The sequence below is a fragment of the Styela clava genome, chromosome 10, assembly GCF_964204865.1.
Source record: "Styela clava chromosome 10, kaStyClav1.hap1.2, whole genome shotgun sequence".
NCBI lineage: Eukaryota > Metazoa > Chordata > Ascidiacea > Stolidobranchia > Styelidae > Styela > Styela clava.
Genome location: NC_135259.1, coordinates 7,175,826 through 7,192,118, shown reverse-complemented (window position 1 = coordinate 7,192,118; position 16,293 = coordinate 7,175,826). Strand labels below are relative to the sequence as shown.

General features: G+C 38.6%; 2 protein-coding genes across 2 annotated transcripts; both read right to left on the bottom strand.

Annotated features, from left to right (window-relative positions):
- Positions 1–4: 4 nt before the first annotated feature.
- On the bottom strand, positions 5–1,378 carry LOC120338083 (MFS-type transporter SLC18B1-like). Its single transcript, XM_039406017.2, has one exon. The coding sequence runs from the start codon at positions 1,376–1,378 to the stop codon at positions 5–7; it is 1,374 nt and encodes a 457-aa protein (XP_039261951.2).
- An 11,789-nt stretch (positions 1,379–13,167) lies between these two features.
- LOC120338081 (MFS-type transporter SLC18B1-like) lies at positions 13,168–14,541 on the bottom strand. The gene has a single exon (XM_039406014.2). It carries the CDS (start codon positions 14,539–14,541, stop codon positions 13,168–13,170), a length of 1,374 nt encoding a protein of 457 aa, XP_039261948.2.
- Positions 14,542–16,293: the final 1,752 nt, after the last annotated feature.

Genomic DNA, 16,293 nt, shown 5'->3' with positions numbered 1-16,293 from the left:
AATTTCACGAACTTTTGTCGCTTTTTATAAAGTATACCAACCCAGCTAAAATCGAACTAAGAGCAAATCCAATACAAGGCAATACAAACAGAGACCACGAAAAAGAATGCAAAGCCTTGTGAATTGCAGAGCCTATCAGTGGGAGTACGAACATGCCGAGTCCAATGCAACTGTACCAAGCACCTGAAATTGCACTATGTATTTCTAAGCTAGGGTCGCTATCACTTGGCAACAAATATTCAAAGGCAGGTACTGAGGCTACGGCAGTAAATATACCCAGCGCGGATGATGCAACATAAATTAAGGACGTCAATTGTTTTGGGACATACACCATCAGGACTAAAGAAAACCCGATGAATCCAACAGCCATAGATACTTTTCTCATCCATTCTTTCAAAGCAACAACATATCCTATTAAGGCTGCACCAAAGCAGTAACTTAGCCCGTAGGTGGACAAAACCAACCCTACAGTTGTGGCAGTAAATCCAAGTTTTTCCAAGTAGGTAGTAATTGCAACATCCAGGTACCCAAATGTTCCAAACAAAGTGGCCACTAAACACAAAACTGAAATGATGTAAGGATTATATAACCACTCTGATACGTTGAATTCCCGACTTTCTGCATTTTCCTCGTGTGTGTATGTTCGTAGCAAATATAAGTGACATGGTATAGCTAATATGACTATGCTTCCCGATAGTACCAGTGGCAGTAGCATGCCTATATTGTCAAACATCCCACCTCCAAAAATCGGCCCCAAAAGGTAACCTAACCCATCCATAGCTTCTGTAAATCCAAAAACTTTTGTTACGTGGGCTGGATACTCCTTACACAATACAGTCATAGAAGATAATGAATATGCAGCTTCTCCAGCTCCTTGGAAGACACGTATCAATATCCCTAATCCTGTAAAGGCTTTGATATCCACAACAAAATGCAATAATCCAAATGTAACTTGGCACAAGCCAAATGTTGCCAATCCGCCAACAAACATTTTCCTGATTCCCATAGAAGGGAGATATTTACCAAAAATTACACAACAAATTGAAAAGGACAACATTATACTTTGTAGTATGAGAGCAGAATACAATATTGAGCCTCCTCTTTTGATTACTATTCGCGAAAAAAAAGGACTGGGTATGCCAATTGAGAATGCCGATAGGAAATCCATTAGCATTAAATCCACAAGAAGAAGCCTCTGTCTAACGTCAGTGTCATCCCATAGTGATGTCGTGCTTTGAGGTTCATTTATTAAAATTGATTTTGCTGGAGTGGTTGCTTCCTGATCAGATTCTGACACAGTTGCTGTGTACTCGTCATTGTATCCGCCTTGTAATGGCAGTGTTTCTTTAACTAGAGGTTCCGTCTCACGACCCGTCATTCTTTCAGTCTGCCCTATCTAACGACGTTTCTAGTTAAGTAGGTTGAGCAGTTTTAAAAACTGATTTGCGTGAATACTTCTAAGCGTTTGAAATACAAACCCTCGAGAAGAATGTTCCGATAACATAGATTAACATGCAGGGGCAGCAAATCACAGTACAGAAAACAATCTGATTTTCAACAAACAAGACACGGCATATTAAATCAACAAAATCCTTTGAGAATGCGGGCACGTCGAAGGTCCAAATCGTGCGTTGTATCCAAGATCTATAGGCCTACTGAACTTTGTCTGGAAAACGTTTAGTTACATAAGGGACATTTGCATTGGAATTTTATGAAAGTTCTAGCTTGGTTTATACACTGAAGTATGAATGCATGTTTGGACCTGCTGCTAATATACAATAATGCTTTATGCTATTGTAAAAGATAATGATTTTACAGCATTGCTCATTAGCATGTCTTTTCTATTGAACTATGACTATATGCCATTCATGTTTGCAGATTTTCGACTTTTCAAGATTCTTGTGCCTTGCGATCCATTTCAAAACCACATAAAATGGTCTGTCATATGTGTAATTTGATCATTTCCGGTTCAAAGTACAGGTTTTCAACCTTTCCCTCCTGTGCACTAGATTCTTGTGCCTTGCGGTTGCGGACTGAAAGAATGACGGGTCGCTTCAAAACCACATAAAGTGGAGTGTCATATGTGTAATATAATCATTTCCGGTTCAAAGCTATCTAAAAGCACATTTAATATTACTACGAAACTGGTCCACATAATCAGAGCGTGCCAAGTTTATATAAGCACTTCACAAACCCCTTAAATGGGGACTTGCTTTTGTGTCGCTATATTATGGGCGCGATATATTATCATATAGTTAAATTGACGACGTTGTGATCGGTCAGTCCATCGTGGTCTTGCTACCCATCGTTAAAGCGTGATGGCTGTGCTCCATTACGTTTCGCTCGTTGTTTAATTTTTCCGCATATCCGCCATATAAGCTAAAGAGCCCGGACAACCAGAGATCAATATTATCCTTGTGGTATATACCCTACATATCCGTCAGATATTTTCAGGTACTATCTTCGCGATGGCATATGGTTCCATAAAACAGTTGTTTAGATTTTAGAGTTAGATGCATTCAAACCCTGTATAATCGCTCGAGAACTATTCCGTGACCACAATTGTTGTGTCAATTTATGAAACATTCTACAAGTTTGATTCTACGGATCTTTATTACCACTGTTTGTGTATTTTCCCTTAGGAGTTTCGTCAGTGGCGGCGCGCCAATAGGGCCTGTTTTTTCGGTATAATAAATAATATTCGAAAAATACCTCAATATCGGTTGCACAGACTGTCTACACTAGCCATATTCTCCCGACATGGTTCATTTTTCGCTCGCAAAGCCTTCGCCGAACGTCGACGGGGCGACGCCGATTTTGCCCCGGTTGCTCATTGTATATCGTATTCTCTCTTTTATCTTCCACTCGCCGCGTTTGTCTCGTTTGTTTTCTGTTTCTTTTACTAAATCATCGGGGCTAGCCCCGAAATTATGACGATACAATGCCGACGTTTCTTACAACAACGTGTTGACATATTCACGCATTCCTTCTCGTTCGTTGGTTGCTTGAAGAGTTGATAGTTTCCTCGCCTTCGTTTTTGTCGCTTGTTTCGTTATTTGAATCAGTTAGAGACCTTTAGTCCATTTGCTTTCGATTTTCCACATTCCTTTTGAGCTCCTCACTTTTTTCCGGCTTCGCATTTCTTAGCCTTAGAACTCATAATGAATAAGATTGATGCACTACTTCGCACTCCGTTTTCGCAGCTGCCGCTGGAACAAAAATTAGAGGTACAACCTCTTGGGCCTTATCAACCAAAGAATTGTTCCCTGAAACAATCCCATGACGGAGGAAAGCGTCGGCGTACATTCTGCGCAGAAACTTGGTATAAAAAACACGAATGGTTGTGTTACAGTGAGGACAAAAATGCACTTTTTTGTTTTTATTGCCTACTTTTTGCTACCGCCCGTGACTCACGTTGGTGTAAATTTGATTTTAGAGATCTTAAACATCTTTCCGAGCGAGCCAGAGATCATCAATCTTCTATGGAGCATCTGGACAATGCAGTAAAATACCGAACATTCGGAAATGTTAATATTGCAGCACAGTTGGATGAAGGACGCGCGGTTTCTATTCGTCGGCACAACCAAAACGTCGAAAAAAACCGCCATGTTCTCGGTCGATTGATAGAAGTTCATTGGTTGTCACGAGCTGTCCCTCCGTGGGCACGATGAACGGGCTGGCTCTTCTAATAGAGGGGTATTTTTGAATATGGTGGAATACACCGCATCCCTAGATACAGTATTGAGAGATCATCTTGATGCCGCAACTGTTTCGAAAGGGACATCTAAGGATATCCAAAATGATTTGCTCGACTCAATGTATAAAATTTATTTACAACATTTGGCTCTGAAAATTGAGAATTGCCAGTTCCTTTCGATTCAGTCTGACGAGACAACTGACATCACGTGCGTTTCCCAACTGGCTGTGATTTTTCGGTTTGTGAAAGATGGTAAACCTACCGAGAGATTTCACAGCTTTGTACCAATCGTTGATCGCACGGCTTGCGGGATATCGGCTGTACTGAAAGAAGTGTTACAGCCTTACAACGCGAAGTCAAAATTGATAGCTCAAACTCATGAAGGCACGGCAGTCATGAGTGGGTCGAAACATGGTGTTCAAGTTTATATAAAAGAAGATTTTCCTCATGCGCATTTTTTACATTGTTATGCACACCAATTTAACCTCGTTATTAAAAATATGTGTCTTGATACCCCTCTCGTCCGTATATTTTTTGCAAACGTTTCGGGGTTTTCCTTATTTTTTTTTATTTCGTTTCGCCGAAGCGCTCTGACCTCCTTCGCCAGATATGTAGCCGCCGTCTCCCAGTTTGTGCACCAACACGTTGGAACTTCCAATCACGCGTGGTGCAGGGCGTGTTCGAAATTAGGTCTGAGCTCATTGAGTGTTTCAATGGCATTCAGAGCTCTCCGGTTTGGGACGAACGCTCTGTGAGGGAGGCGGCAGGTCTAAAGCGTCTGCTAGAAGATGGTGAGTTTTCATTTTTCTCGCTTTATTGTCCACAATATTCTATCACGTGGATGTATTATACGGCGCATTGCAGTCAAGGCCAATGGATGGAGCGTCTGTGCAGTCGTGTATTTCAGACTTCTGCGATGCTGTATCTCGTATCCGGGAAACAATAAAATACGACGACACATGGAGTGCTTCTTTACGCCGCGGGCAAACAACGCAGCGTTTGATTTTGTCTGCAAAGGAATGCTGTGACATTCTGGTGAATCAAATAGGCGATCGTCTGCGCACTGAACACCTTGCCGCGTTCTCTTTGATGAACCCCAAAATTTTTTCAAAATTTGCACGTCAATTTCCCATCCATTTGTTGGCTACTGTCTCCAAATTTTACCCCATGATAAACGTGGGTAAGTTGGAAAATGAATTGCGATGTATATACACCAATCAAACTTTTTTGAACATCACATCAACTTGCGCGCTCTATGGGTTCCTCATAGATAACACTCTAGTAACTACCTTTGCGGCGTCTGCAAAATTTTGACGACGCCTATTTCTTCCGCCGACGCAGAGCGAACATTCAGCACGCTGAAGCGTATTAAAACGTATCTCAGGAACACAATGAAGCAAGATATATTAAATTCCTTGGCTGTTTTATCCATTCACAGAGACGCTATTTCTGGGATGCATGACTTTAATCAGCGCGTTATTGAGCATTTTGCTTCCAAGAAACCGCGGCGTGTTGCATATATGTTCAAGCAGTAGAATTCTAGCAGCATATATATCTATGAGTGAGCGACGCATGTCCTTATCTTTGCATTACCTTTCCTTTCTTCATAGTAACGTTTTAAACCTTATTTTAGGTTTTGTCTGCTTTCCCGAAGTTTTTGTTAATATGTCATTGTATTTATCTGGGTAAATATTGCCTTTCCCTTTGAAAGAGGTTTCAAAATAAACTATGTCTATATTTGTTAATCCCTTCCGATTGGTTGTTACCGATGGAATGGTTTTTATACTCATAAAATGATGGGAGAACTTACAGCGCTCATCCTGTCACCGTAGATGGGGGTGACTTGGTCCCGCAGTAGCATGTCAAAATGACCAGGCGCCGCCACTGAGTTTCTTTGATCACTGTAGAGTAGACTTTACAGATCAGGAGTGACCAACCAGTCAGAGACCGAGAACACATATCAACATCAGATATACCTATATTCAGCTCTGCTAGAATGCTATTTTATTGTAAATGTCACAAACCAACATGAATATGACTGAAATTTATAAGCTAGTTATTGTTATGCAAGCTGCTGAGTACGACTTTCGGCATTCCTTGGATTGATCAATCCTTTTTAAATCTGGCTTGTATGTCGCTGTAGTCGTTCGAAGCAATTATTTATGTGTTTTAGTCAGAACAAATCAATGCTACGATTTCACGTGTTTTCTTGTAGAAAACACAGATTTGCAGACGTATATTGACAATATCCTAAGCGCAGCTCGTTTGACATTGGGGTATTTTCCATTGGCATGTTTCCCATAACTTAATGGTCCCTTACCATAAAGCGCATTTCAGTTGCTCTTCCTCGTAAAGATCAATCATCTTCAACTGAGCTGCGGCCTCATCCGAGACTAGAGGAAATTTCAAACAATCCTCCCGGAATTAAATGGGGGGTTGGCCGCGTAATTTCTTACGTTTTGTCTGCATTTCAACTACTTCACTCAAATGGTTGCACAAGGAAGAATGCTCGACGAAAATTAATATGTTTAATCGAAACATGATAAATCGTACTTTGCAACTTATTTTTTCCTTAAAATAACCAAGCCGAAAAGTGCCGCACAAAATCGACGCAAAAGCCAGCTCTTTAGTGATCCCTTCCATCCTTGGCCAAGTTAGGTTTTGAATATGTAAACATTTTACTCGACCATGCTTGACTGTTGGAGTGTTAAAATTGTAAACAAGAGTAGAACGTAAAATCAATCGTGCATTTCGTCGTAACAATGCACACTGACTCGTTTAATAATTGTTGCGCCTCATCGAAAAAGATTACAATTGTAAAATTTTGAAGCATTTGGGCAGTAATAATTAAGGCATGAGATAATGAAAATCATTAAATGAAGTGCTGAATTTGCAAATTCCGAAAATACAATTGAGCATTACCTAGTAAGCATTTTAGCTATGATAACCGTCGGGGTGTTGTTTTGTTGATAAATAAAACGTTGAAACTTGAAGGAATTAGTTATAATTAGCGCCTGACCCTCTATTAGGCACAAAGGCCTTATAACCACTAGAAATGCCTATATTGCCAATTCATTTAATCGCTATTTTAAAATCAACATTCAGGATTTGACCAATCGCAGATTTGCGAGGTTTATCTATCAGTTTAATACTAAAACTTACACGAACACCATGGAAAAGCATGAGAAACTCAATTATCGTTCTAATAAATATTTGCATCTCGGTTACCGTTCACATTAAACAGGCACGGTTAATTTACAAAAGAGCTATGCTCAAATATGTGGACACGTTCACCGATTCCAAGAAAAGCACCAACATTTAAAGACATCAGGTATAACAGTGAATGCAAGCTCCGTTCTTACGAGACAGTTACGAGTTAGTTCAGTGTCACCGCGCTGTGTTACGGTACCGGAACTGCCCTATCTTTAGAAGTTCCTGTCTTGTGACAGCGCGTGAATTGAAAATGCAAGATGGTCCGACTCACAAGTGTAGTAACACCAACGATCACTACTGTAATATAACACCAAGTACGTCACTATTTGCCATTCACCATTCCTCAAATCTTAGCAAAGCCAGGATTTCGTTACGAACCACCGACGTTCGATGGCACGTGATCAAAAGAACATGAAGAGGAGTGCCAGCATACACGTCACAAGGTGTCGCTATTTTTTATTCTGACACATGAAAAAAGAATCTCTTGAAGTCCACAGAAATTTTTAAAATGAGTAATATCCTTCTGGCTAAAAAATCAATCTTTAACCACTGAAAACGTCAAAGCAATTGGTCCAGTATTCGAAGAGAAAAGCGGTTTTTTAATGATAATGACGACGAATAACAACAACATAATATTGAAACGATCGTTATGTCCACTACGTGTCCAGCAAGCGGTGATAAGTAAAATGAAAGCCAAGGCTAAATAGGATAAAACTCAGAAAAAAAATTATTCGGTGTTGAAATCAGTCCTTATTGTCTTCAACGGCTGTCGCTGATGTGAACGCACGGGTATAGTATGAACATAAAAGTCGATATCCGGCGACTCATTATACTTGCAAAAAAGAAAAAGGGCGGGAAGATAGATAACCAAATTTAGGATATCGCCGCCGAAACGAGCGCGGTAACAAAAACAATTATGATTATGATGGAATTAACCAGTGAAAACACGCTTTATTGTCGACTTTTTAATGTTTCTATTAATTTCCGAAGGGAGTATCGACCTCCGACGTTCTGGATCCCTAGTGTTGTGTATAAAAAATATTCATTATTCGACTTTTCGGCATTCGTTAAAAATATTCAAATTATCCGATTCAAAAAAAAAAAAATTCAATTTTGCCCACCCCTAGACTAACAGCCATTTGATTTGGCTTTGATTTCTAATAAGTTTGTCAAAAGTGGTCGTAATCGTGGAGAATGCAAGGTAGCCTACAGAAGCTGCTTGAGATGATCGCCAGCTGATCGGGACTATTTTCGATCACTGAAACAAAATTAAAACTTTCCAGAAATTAAAATAATCATTGAGTTATTTGATTTATGGATAATATTCGGAAATGCGACAAAAACTGAAAAATCCACAAAAAATAGCCAATGATTACAGCCATGTTCAAAATCTCTCCAAGTGAGAAGTGTCTGCGTGGCTGCGAAAACGCTTACTGTTGCGTCACTATTGCATCTTGTAGATCAGTCAACGCTACGCAAATAAACACAGGGAATCCATTTGACTGACTAATAGACTTCAGCATTTTAATTCCAAGTCAATGATTAGTTTTCAATGAAAAATGTTCTTTGACAGTAATTATCTTAGTCATTAACTAGAGCCCAGGGTTTCCAACTTTGTGTTAAACCATTACGGGACACCTTAAAGTCTCGAATTTGAAAAATGATGCAACAGAAGCTTGTGAAACACGAATAACGTCAAAAGTAACAGTGCGCGTCGTGCAGCGTTATTTTCCAAACTGTAAATAAATTTTTGATAATCAATGAAAGTTGTGAAATGTTGACTCTTTAACGCATAAATGCAAAATAAATTAAAACAGGGAAATGTACTATTTTCGCTAAGAAGATTTAATTATTTAACAAAAAACACAAGAAATTAGTATTTCTGGTATTTAAATTTTCATTGTGATTTTGTCGATTTAGGGAGATCTTTGTTAGTTTTCACAAAGTTTATGTTAAAATTTGTAATCCTTACGGAAATATAATAAATTATCAACTCTCGCTAAGACAAGAGCGGTCAGCAAGGCGTCCTGAAAACAGACGGCTGTGCGAGCCTGGAAACTGACTGAATAATGAAATCCTGGTCATAAAAGAGCCTCACGCTAACAGTGCAATATAAACTAAAAACAATAAACACAAAATATTGTTACACGCCGCAACTTCATTAACTAAATTTTTCACCAAATCTCACTGGATTAAGTTTTTGATCCTCTCAAATTAAGGTGACTGCTGTATATAATGTTATTATCCTTTTGCAATTGTCAACATATTTTAATGTTATGTCATCAGGAGGTCACGGTTGACGAAACATGTCTAATCTACAAATTTCAACTCACTCCCATTTGAATGAACCATATAGATGTAATCGTTTTTATTGAAAAATGTGTTTGCGTGAATTAGATCCGTTTCCAGTTTAACGAAGCCGACACGCTTACAATGGTCTTCTATTTCAGAACGCCTTGATTGTCGTTAAATTCCGGGACAACCGTAGCCCAGCCCGGGACACGGGCCGCTAGACGTCAATTCCGGGACTATCCCGGCCATTCCGGGACGGTTGGCAGCCCTAATTGCAAGCATATTGGCATCCCGAATGAAAAGACGGCAACTCTGTACATCATACTGTGTTAAGGTTTGGTCGAGTATAATTAGCTTGATACTTGCCAAGATTATTTATCACATTCTTTATTATTCACTAAAACTTGATGTGATATGAGATTAACAACAGAAATTGTCTCAGTGTGAACTGAAATGTGCAATTTTAACTGAGAGATTATTATTTGAGAGACTATATTGATGCTCCCATCTTAACTACAAAACTTTATACTATAGTGTTTATGCACTACCGTACAAAACAAAGTATTAATGCGAAAATAGAATTTTGGGGATAAACGCTGTCGAGCTGCGATAAGTGCAGTTAAAAAAGGCTAAACATGAGTGTTTTTGTTCTTGTGTAAGTGAAATAATTGTGTGTATTTTCATTTAATAACTACAAACAACTTCAATCAAAATACGCCATGGTGCAGGGATATGTGCCATTGGTTTACACCGGAAAGGAGACAGGGTGTTTGGTATGACCGTGAAGATTTCGATAGATATCGACAAAGTGCATTTAAATTTCGATTACCGGCTGCCGGCACAACATATTTATTACACAAAAGCCGGTCTGATGCCAAACTATTCGGGGTATGTTTTGTTTATATTGTAAACATCTCAAGAATTAAATTCTATCAGTAGCCTTTAGTGTGTGTGAGCTTTTTACTTTCTATTTAAAATATAGTATGTGGTACGTCCAGAGGGTGGTTTTGGGGACCCCACTTTCATACATAGCAATTTTTCGTAGCTCGAAGCGCTTTTGAGACCCTCAAGATTCATGAAACACACGTTCCCAGCGTTCGGCCGGACCCGTTAACTGTTTCGATCTAACTTGGCGACCAGAAATTTAAGACCCCCCCCCCCCCCTTTTTTTTTTGAAAATATCTAGCTACGGCGGTAAAGCTATCACATATATAGAAGACGGTGTTGCTCGACGAATGCCAGTATGATCGGAATTGCAAGAAAATGGGAATCGACATCTTATTTCCGGCATGACCCAATAGGAGCTTGAGAGAGAGAATTTCATAATTTTAGCATCTTTCTATAGGCTACTGTATTATTTTTAATATAGTACGTTTTTTTATATTATTTTATAGTATATATTTGCAGTTGCAAGTAAATAGTGTAGAACCGTGAACTCCAGTATTATGAACCCGATTCAATGACACATTTCTTTGTTCATTTGCAGTTTTTTTTTTTGTTGGATTGACAATGTTGTTTATTCTTTTATAGCATTTTATACCGAATGTAATGAAAATCCTCCCTCGTATAGCGGGCTAAGTCATGCTTGGTATAATATATAGGCCTACATGCTTATGTTATAGACCAGTGGTTCCCAAACTTTTTGTACCATCGCCCCCCTATAGTAGTTTATACAACTTCATCGCCCCCCGGCACTGCAAAAATAAATCAAAAGTCTGAAACGAATATATTACAGACCAAATAAGGAGACAAATCATAGTTTATTTTTATTGAGGTGGATGAGCTTGGTGTTCTTCAGCGAGTTTTTTATTATATCTAAAATTACCCCGTTTACTGATGGAAAGGCGATTTAGTTGTTTCGATGGCAATAGTGTCACGGCTGAAAACCCATTTTCCACCATATCAGAGGTCGGAAATGAAAGAACCCGGGTTCTACCTCCTCAAAAACCGCCGTGCACTTGCCTTATAGCATTTATCTCCCTAAATTCACCTCGTTTCACATTGAAATAAAATAATGAAAACAAAATTAATTTTTCAAAACTTATAATAATGATTTAGGTACATCTCATTTATCCCTACAGCCTGATGATCTCACAAAAATACATGATGTATAACGGTCTTCGGTAAAATTCATTCTTCATTCTACCACGTCTTCCTGTCCGATCACCAGTCCATAATTAATCAGCCATTTGTTTTGGATTCGTGGACTCAGATGGCTCAGGGGTCGGCAAATTTTAAGTCGCTCGCGGGACAAAATTTAGGGTTGCTATTCTTTTGCGGATCGCATATATTTTTTTGAAAATTAAAAACGGAACATCGTGCAAAAACTGCGACAATTCGTGAACTGAACTCAGTCGTCTTATTAAAAAATTATTACAATGACATTAAATGTGACACTGTCTTGTTGCTGCATCACGCTTGATAGCTTTACGACGCCAAGATTGGGAGATTTTCTAAATGGGCATCACTAATCCTAGTACTTTGCTTGTTCTTTGTAATGTTCCTTTTCAAAAATAATTGTTCGCACAAATATGTACTTCCAAACATCGAAGTGAATATTTTTGCATGGTTTGTGAAATTTTGATAAAGATTTTCTTTAAGAAGATACATTCTTACAAAAAATTAAAGCAGTGATGAATCTCTCGAATAGAATATGAATTTGATTTCCTTATTGCATTGCAATAACATGAACTTCTCTGCGTGTTTTCATTTGTCTAATTGTAATTGAATTGAAGGCTCGTTAAACGAGTAGCTGTTCAATATAATTTTTAGGATATAATAAAATTTAGTCTAAACGTGTCTCACTATAAATTCTGTTACGTAAAAAAATGTAATTTATTCCTCGATCGTAGATAATAAATAAAATTAATTCATCGTTAAAACCGCCGTTTGGATGTTTCCCCTGGCAAAGACTTCCTTGTTTACTTCGTGACATTGGCCTATCAACAAGATGCAAAAATAAACGTAACAATGCCCCCTTTCGCATCCCCTCAGACACATTCCCTCACTCATACAGACTTTCAGGCGTGGTCGTGAACATTACCTCATTTTCGCGATTTTGAATTATATTCGTTAGTTTTTCGGAAATTCAAATAAAATAAGTCATTGAACACCTTGTCCTTCTAGGAGTTTCAGTTTAATTACAGTAATAAAAAATTAGAGTAGAAATAGCTGTGATAGACTGGGCTAAAATTATTTACCGGTACTTTTAAAAAACAGATTGTTGAATGGTATGAATTAGAATGATGGTTTGAAACAAATACTTGATTTTATAGGCAACAACTCGCGAAACCACTCTTAAAATAAACACCGAACATTTTAGAATGGTAAAATATGGGAAAAATTTCCGGGATCAAAGGTCGGGAAAAGATCCATTCAGTGAAGCGTCCCGGGCCAGATTACTACAGATTTGCCGACCACTGGGATAAGCAAACTACCGTACTTACTGCAAAGACGAGTCCAGCAATCCTTTCGCGTGTGACATCGCCCACGTGATTCAAACCTACGAAAGCACGCAGAGTACAGTAATCAAGTGCACGATTCGCCGACCAAAAACATGTTTCGCGAAATCGCCCCCCTAGACTTTCTCGCCCCCCTCTGTATCGTTTTCTCCACCGGGGGGCGATATCGTCCACTTTGGGAATCACATTATAGACCAAAATATTAGTCACGTAAAGAAGCACTTTTACTAACTAGCTGATATAGTCAATAACTTCACAATTGCGAGTCAAATAATTTAAAAATAAAAAGTTTGGAGCGACACTACATTTGCTGATAAAATTTTTGCTACCATAGTTTGCGTACAAGTATCTATATTAGGACAAGTAAGCTATAAAAACTATCTTCGTAGTTTTTTTTTTCCTTGAATTGATACCGGGTCTTTGATGATTGGCAGAGTTTGTTTTTTAGATCTTGAGCAAATTTATTACGTCGTCTCTTATTTGACATTTTCAAATGTGACAATTTCACGAACTTTTGTCGCTTTTTATAAAGTATACCAACCCAGCTAAAATCAAACTAGTGGCAAATCCAACACAAGGCAATACAAACAGAGACCACGAAAAAGAATGCAAATCCTTGTGAATTGCAGAGCCTATCAGTGGGAGAACGAACATGCCGAGTCCAATGCAACTGTACCAAGCACCGGAAACTGCACTATGTATTTCTAAGCTAGGGTCGCCATCCCTTGGCAACAAATATTCAAAGGCAGGTACCGCGGCTACGGCAGCAAATATACCCAGCGCGGATGATGCAACATAAATTAAGGACGTCAATTGCTTTGGGACATACACCATCAGGACTAAAGAAAACCCGATGAACCCAACAGCCATAGATACTTTTCTCATCCATACTTTCAAAGCAACAATATATCCTATTAAGGCTGCACCAAAGCAGTAACTTAGCCCGTAGGTGAACAAAACCAATCCTACAGTTGTGGCAGTAAATCCAAGTTTTTCCAAGTAGGTAGTAATTGCAACATCAAGGTACCCAAATGTTCCAAACAAAGTGGCCACTGAACACAAAACTGAAATGATGTAAGGATTAGCTAACCACTCTGATACGTTGAATTCCCGACTTTCTGCATTTTCCTCGTGTGTGTATGGTCGTAGCAAATATAAATGACATGGTATAGCTAATATGACTATGCTTCCCGATAGTACCAGTGGCAGTAGCATGCCTATATTGTCAAACATCCCACCTCCGAAAATCGGCCCCATAAGGTAACCTAACCCAACCATAGCTTCTGTAAATCCAAAAACTTTCGTCACGTGGGCTGGATATTCCTTACACAATACAGTCATAGAAGATAATGAAAATGCAGCTTCTCCAGCTCCTTGGAGGACACGTATCAATATCCCTAATCCTGTAAAGGCTTTGATATCCATAACAAAATGCAATAATCCAAATGTAACTTGGCACAAGCCAAATGTTGCCAATCCGCCAACAAACATTTTCTTGATTCCCATGGAAGGGAGATATTTTCCAAAAATTACACAACAAATTGAAAAGGACAACATTATACTCTGAAGTATGAGAGCAGAATACAATATTGAGCCTCCTCTTTTGATTACTATGCGCGAAAAAAATGGACTAGGTATGCCAATTAAAAATGCCGATAGGAAATCCATTAGCATTAAATCCACAAGAAGAAGCTTCTGTCTAACGTCAGTCTCATCCCATAGTGATGTCGTGCTTTGAGTTTCTTTTCTTAAAATTGATTTTACTGGAGTGGTTTCTTCCTTATCAGATTCTGACACAGTTGCTGTGTACTCGTCATTGTATTCGCCTTGTAATGGCAGTGTTTCTTTAACTAAGGGTTCCGTCTCACGACCCGTCATTCTTTCAGTCTGCCCTATCTAACGATGTTTCTAGTTAAGTAGGCTGAGCAGTTTTAAAAATTGATTTGCGGTGAATACTTCTAGGCGTTTGAAATACAAACCCTCGACAAGAATGTTCCGATAACATAGATTAACATGCAGGGGCAGCAAATCACACTACAGAAACAATCTGATTTTCAACAAACAAGACACTGCATATTAGATCAACAAATTTCTTTGAAAATGCGGGCACGTCGAAGCTCCAAATCGTGCGTTGTATCCGCGATCTATACTGAACTTTGCCTGAAAAACGTTTAGTTACATAATGGACATTTGCTTTGAAATTTTATGAAGGTTCTAGCTTGGTTCATCCACTAATGAATGAATGCATGTTTGGACCTGCTGCTAATATACAATAATGCTTTATGCTATTGTAAAAGATAATGATTTTACAGCATTGCTCATTAGCATGTCTTTTCTATTGAACTATGAGTATATGCCATCCATAATTGCAGGTTTTTAAACCTTTCCCTTTTGTGCACTAGATTCTTGTGCCTCGCGATCCATTTCAAAACCACATAAAATGGGCTGTCATATGTGTAATATGATCATTTCCGGTTCAAAGTACAGGTTTTCAACCTTTCCCTTCTGTGCACTAGATTCTTGTGCCTTGCGGTCCATTTCAAAACCACATAAAATGGGCTGTCATATGTGTAATATAATCATTTCCGGTTCAAAGCTATCTAAAATCATATTGAATATTACGACGAAACTGGTCCACATAACCCGAGCGTGCCAAGTTTATATAAACACTTCACAAGACCCTTAAATGGGGACTTGCTTTTGTGTCTATATTATGAGCGCGATAAGTTATCATATAGTTAAACTGACGACGTTGTGATCGGTCAGTCCATCGTGGTCTTCTTACCCATCGTTACTGCGTGATGGCTGTGCTCCATTACGTTTCGCTCGTTGTTTAATTTTTTTATATATCCGCCATATAAGCAAAAGAGCCCGGAAAACCAGAGATCAATAATATCCTCCTGATATATAGCCTACATATCCGTCATATATTTTCAGGTACTATCTTCGCGATGACATATGGTTCCATAAAACAGTTGTTTAGAGTTTAGATGCCTACAAACCCTGTATAATCACTCGAGAACTATTTCGTGACCACAATTGTTGTGGCAATGTATGAAACATTCTATAAGTTTGATTCTACGGACGTACGTCTACGTAGACTTTACTAGAGTATATATAGATCAGGGGTGGCCAACTAGTCAGAGATCAAGAACACATATGAACATCAGATATATCATATTCAGCTCTGCTAGAATGCTATTTTATTGTAAATGTCACAAACCAACATGAATATGACTGAAATTTATTTGACATTGGGGTATTTTCCATTGGCATGTTTTCCATAACTTAATGGTCCCTTACCATAAAGCGCATTTCAGTTGCTCTTCCTCGTAAAGATCAATCATCTTCAACTGAGCTGCAGCCTCATTTGAGACTAGAGGAAATTTCAAACAATCCGCCGGAATTAAATGGGAGGGTGGACCGCGTAATTTCTTACGTTTTGTCTGCATTTCAACTACTTCACTCAGATGGTTGCACAAGGAAGAATGCTCGACGAAAATTAATATATTTAATCAATCAATCAATCAAACAAAAATACACGATACAGAATCGGGCAATAACTTCAAATAAATAAATTTGTGAATAACAGTGACAACAATGAGTTTATTTTAAAGAGGGGTCATACAG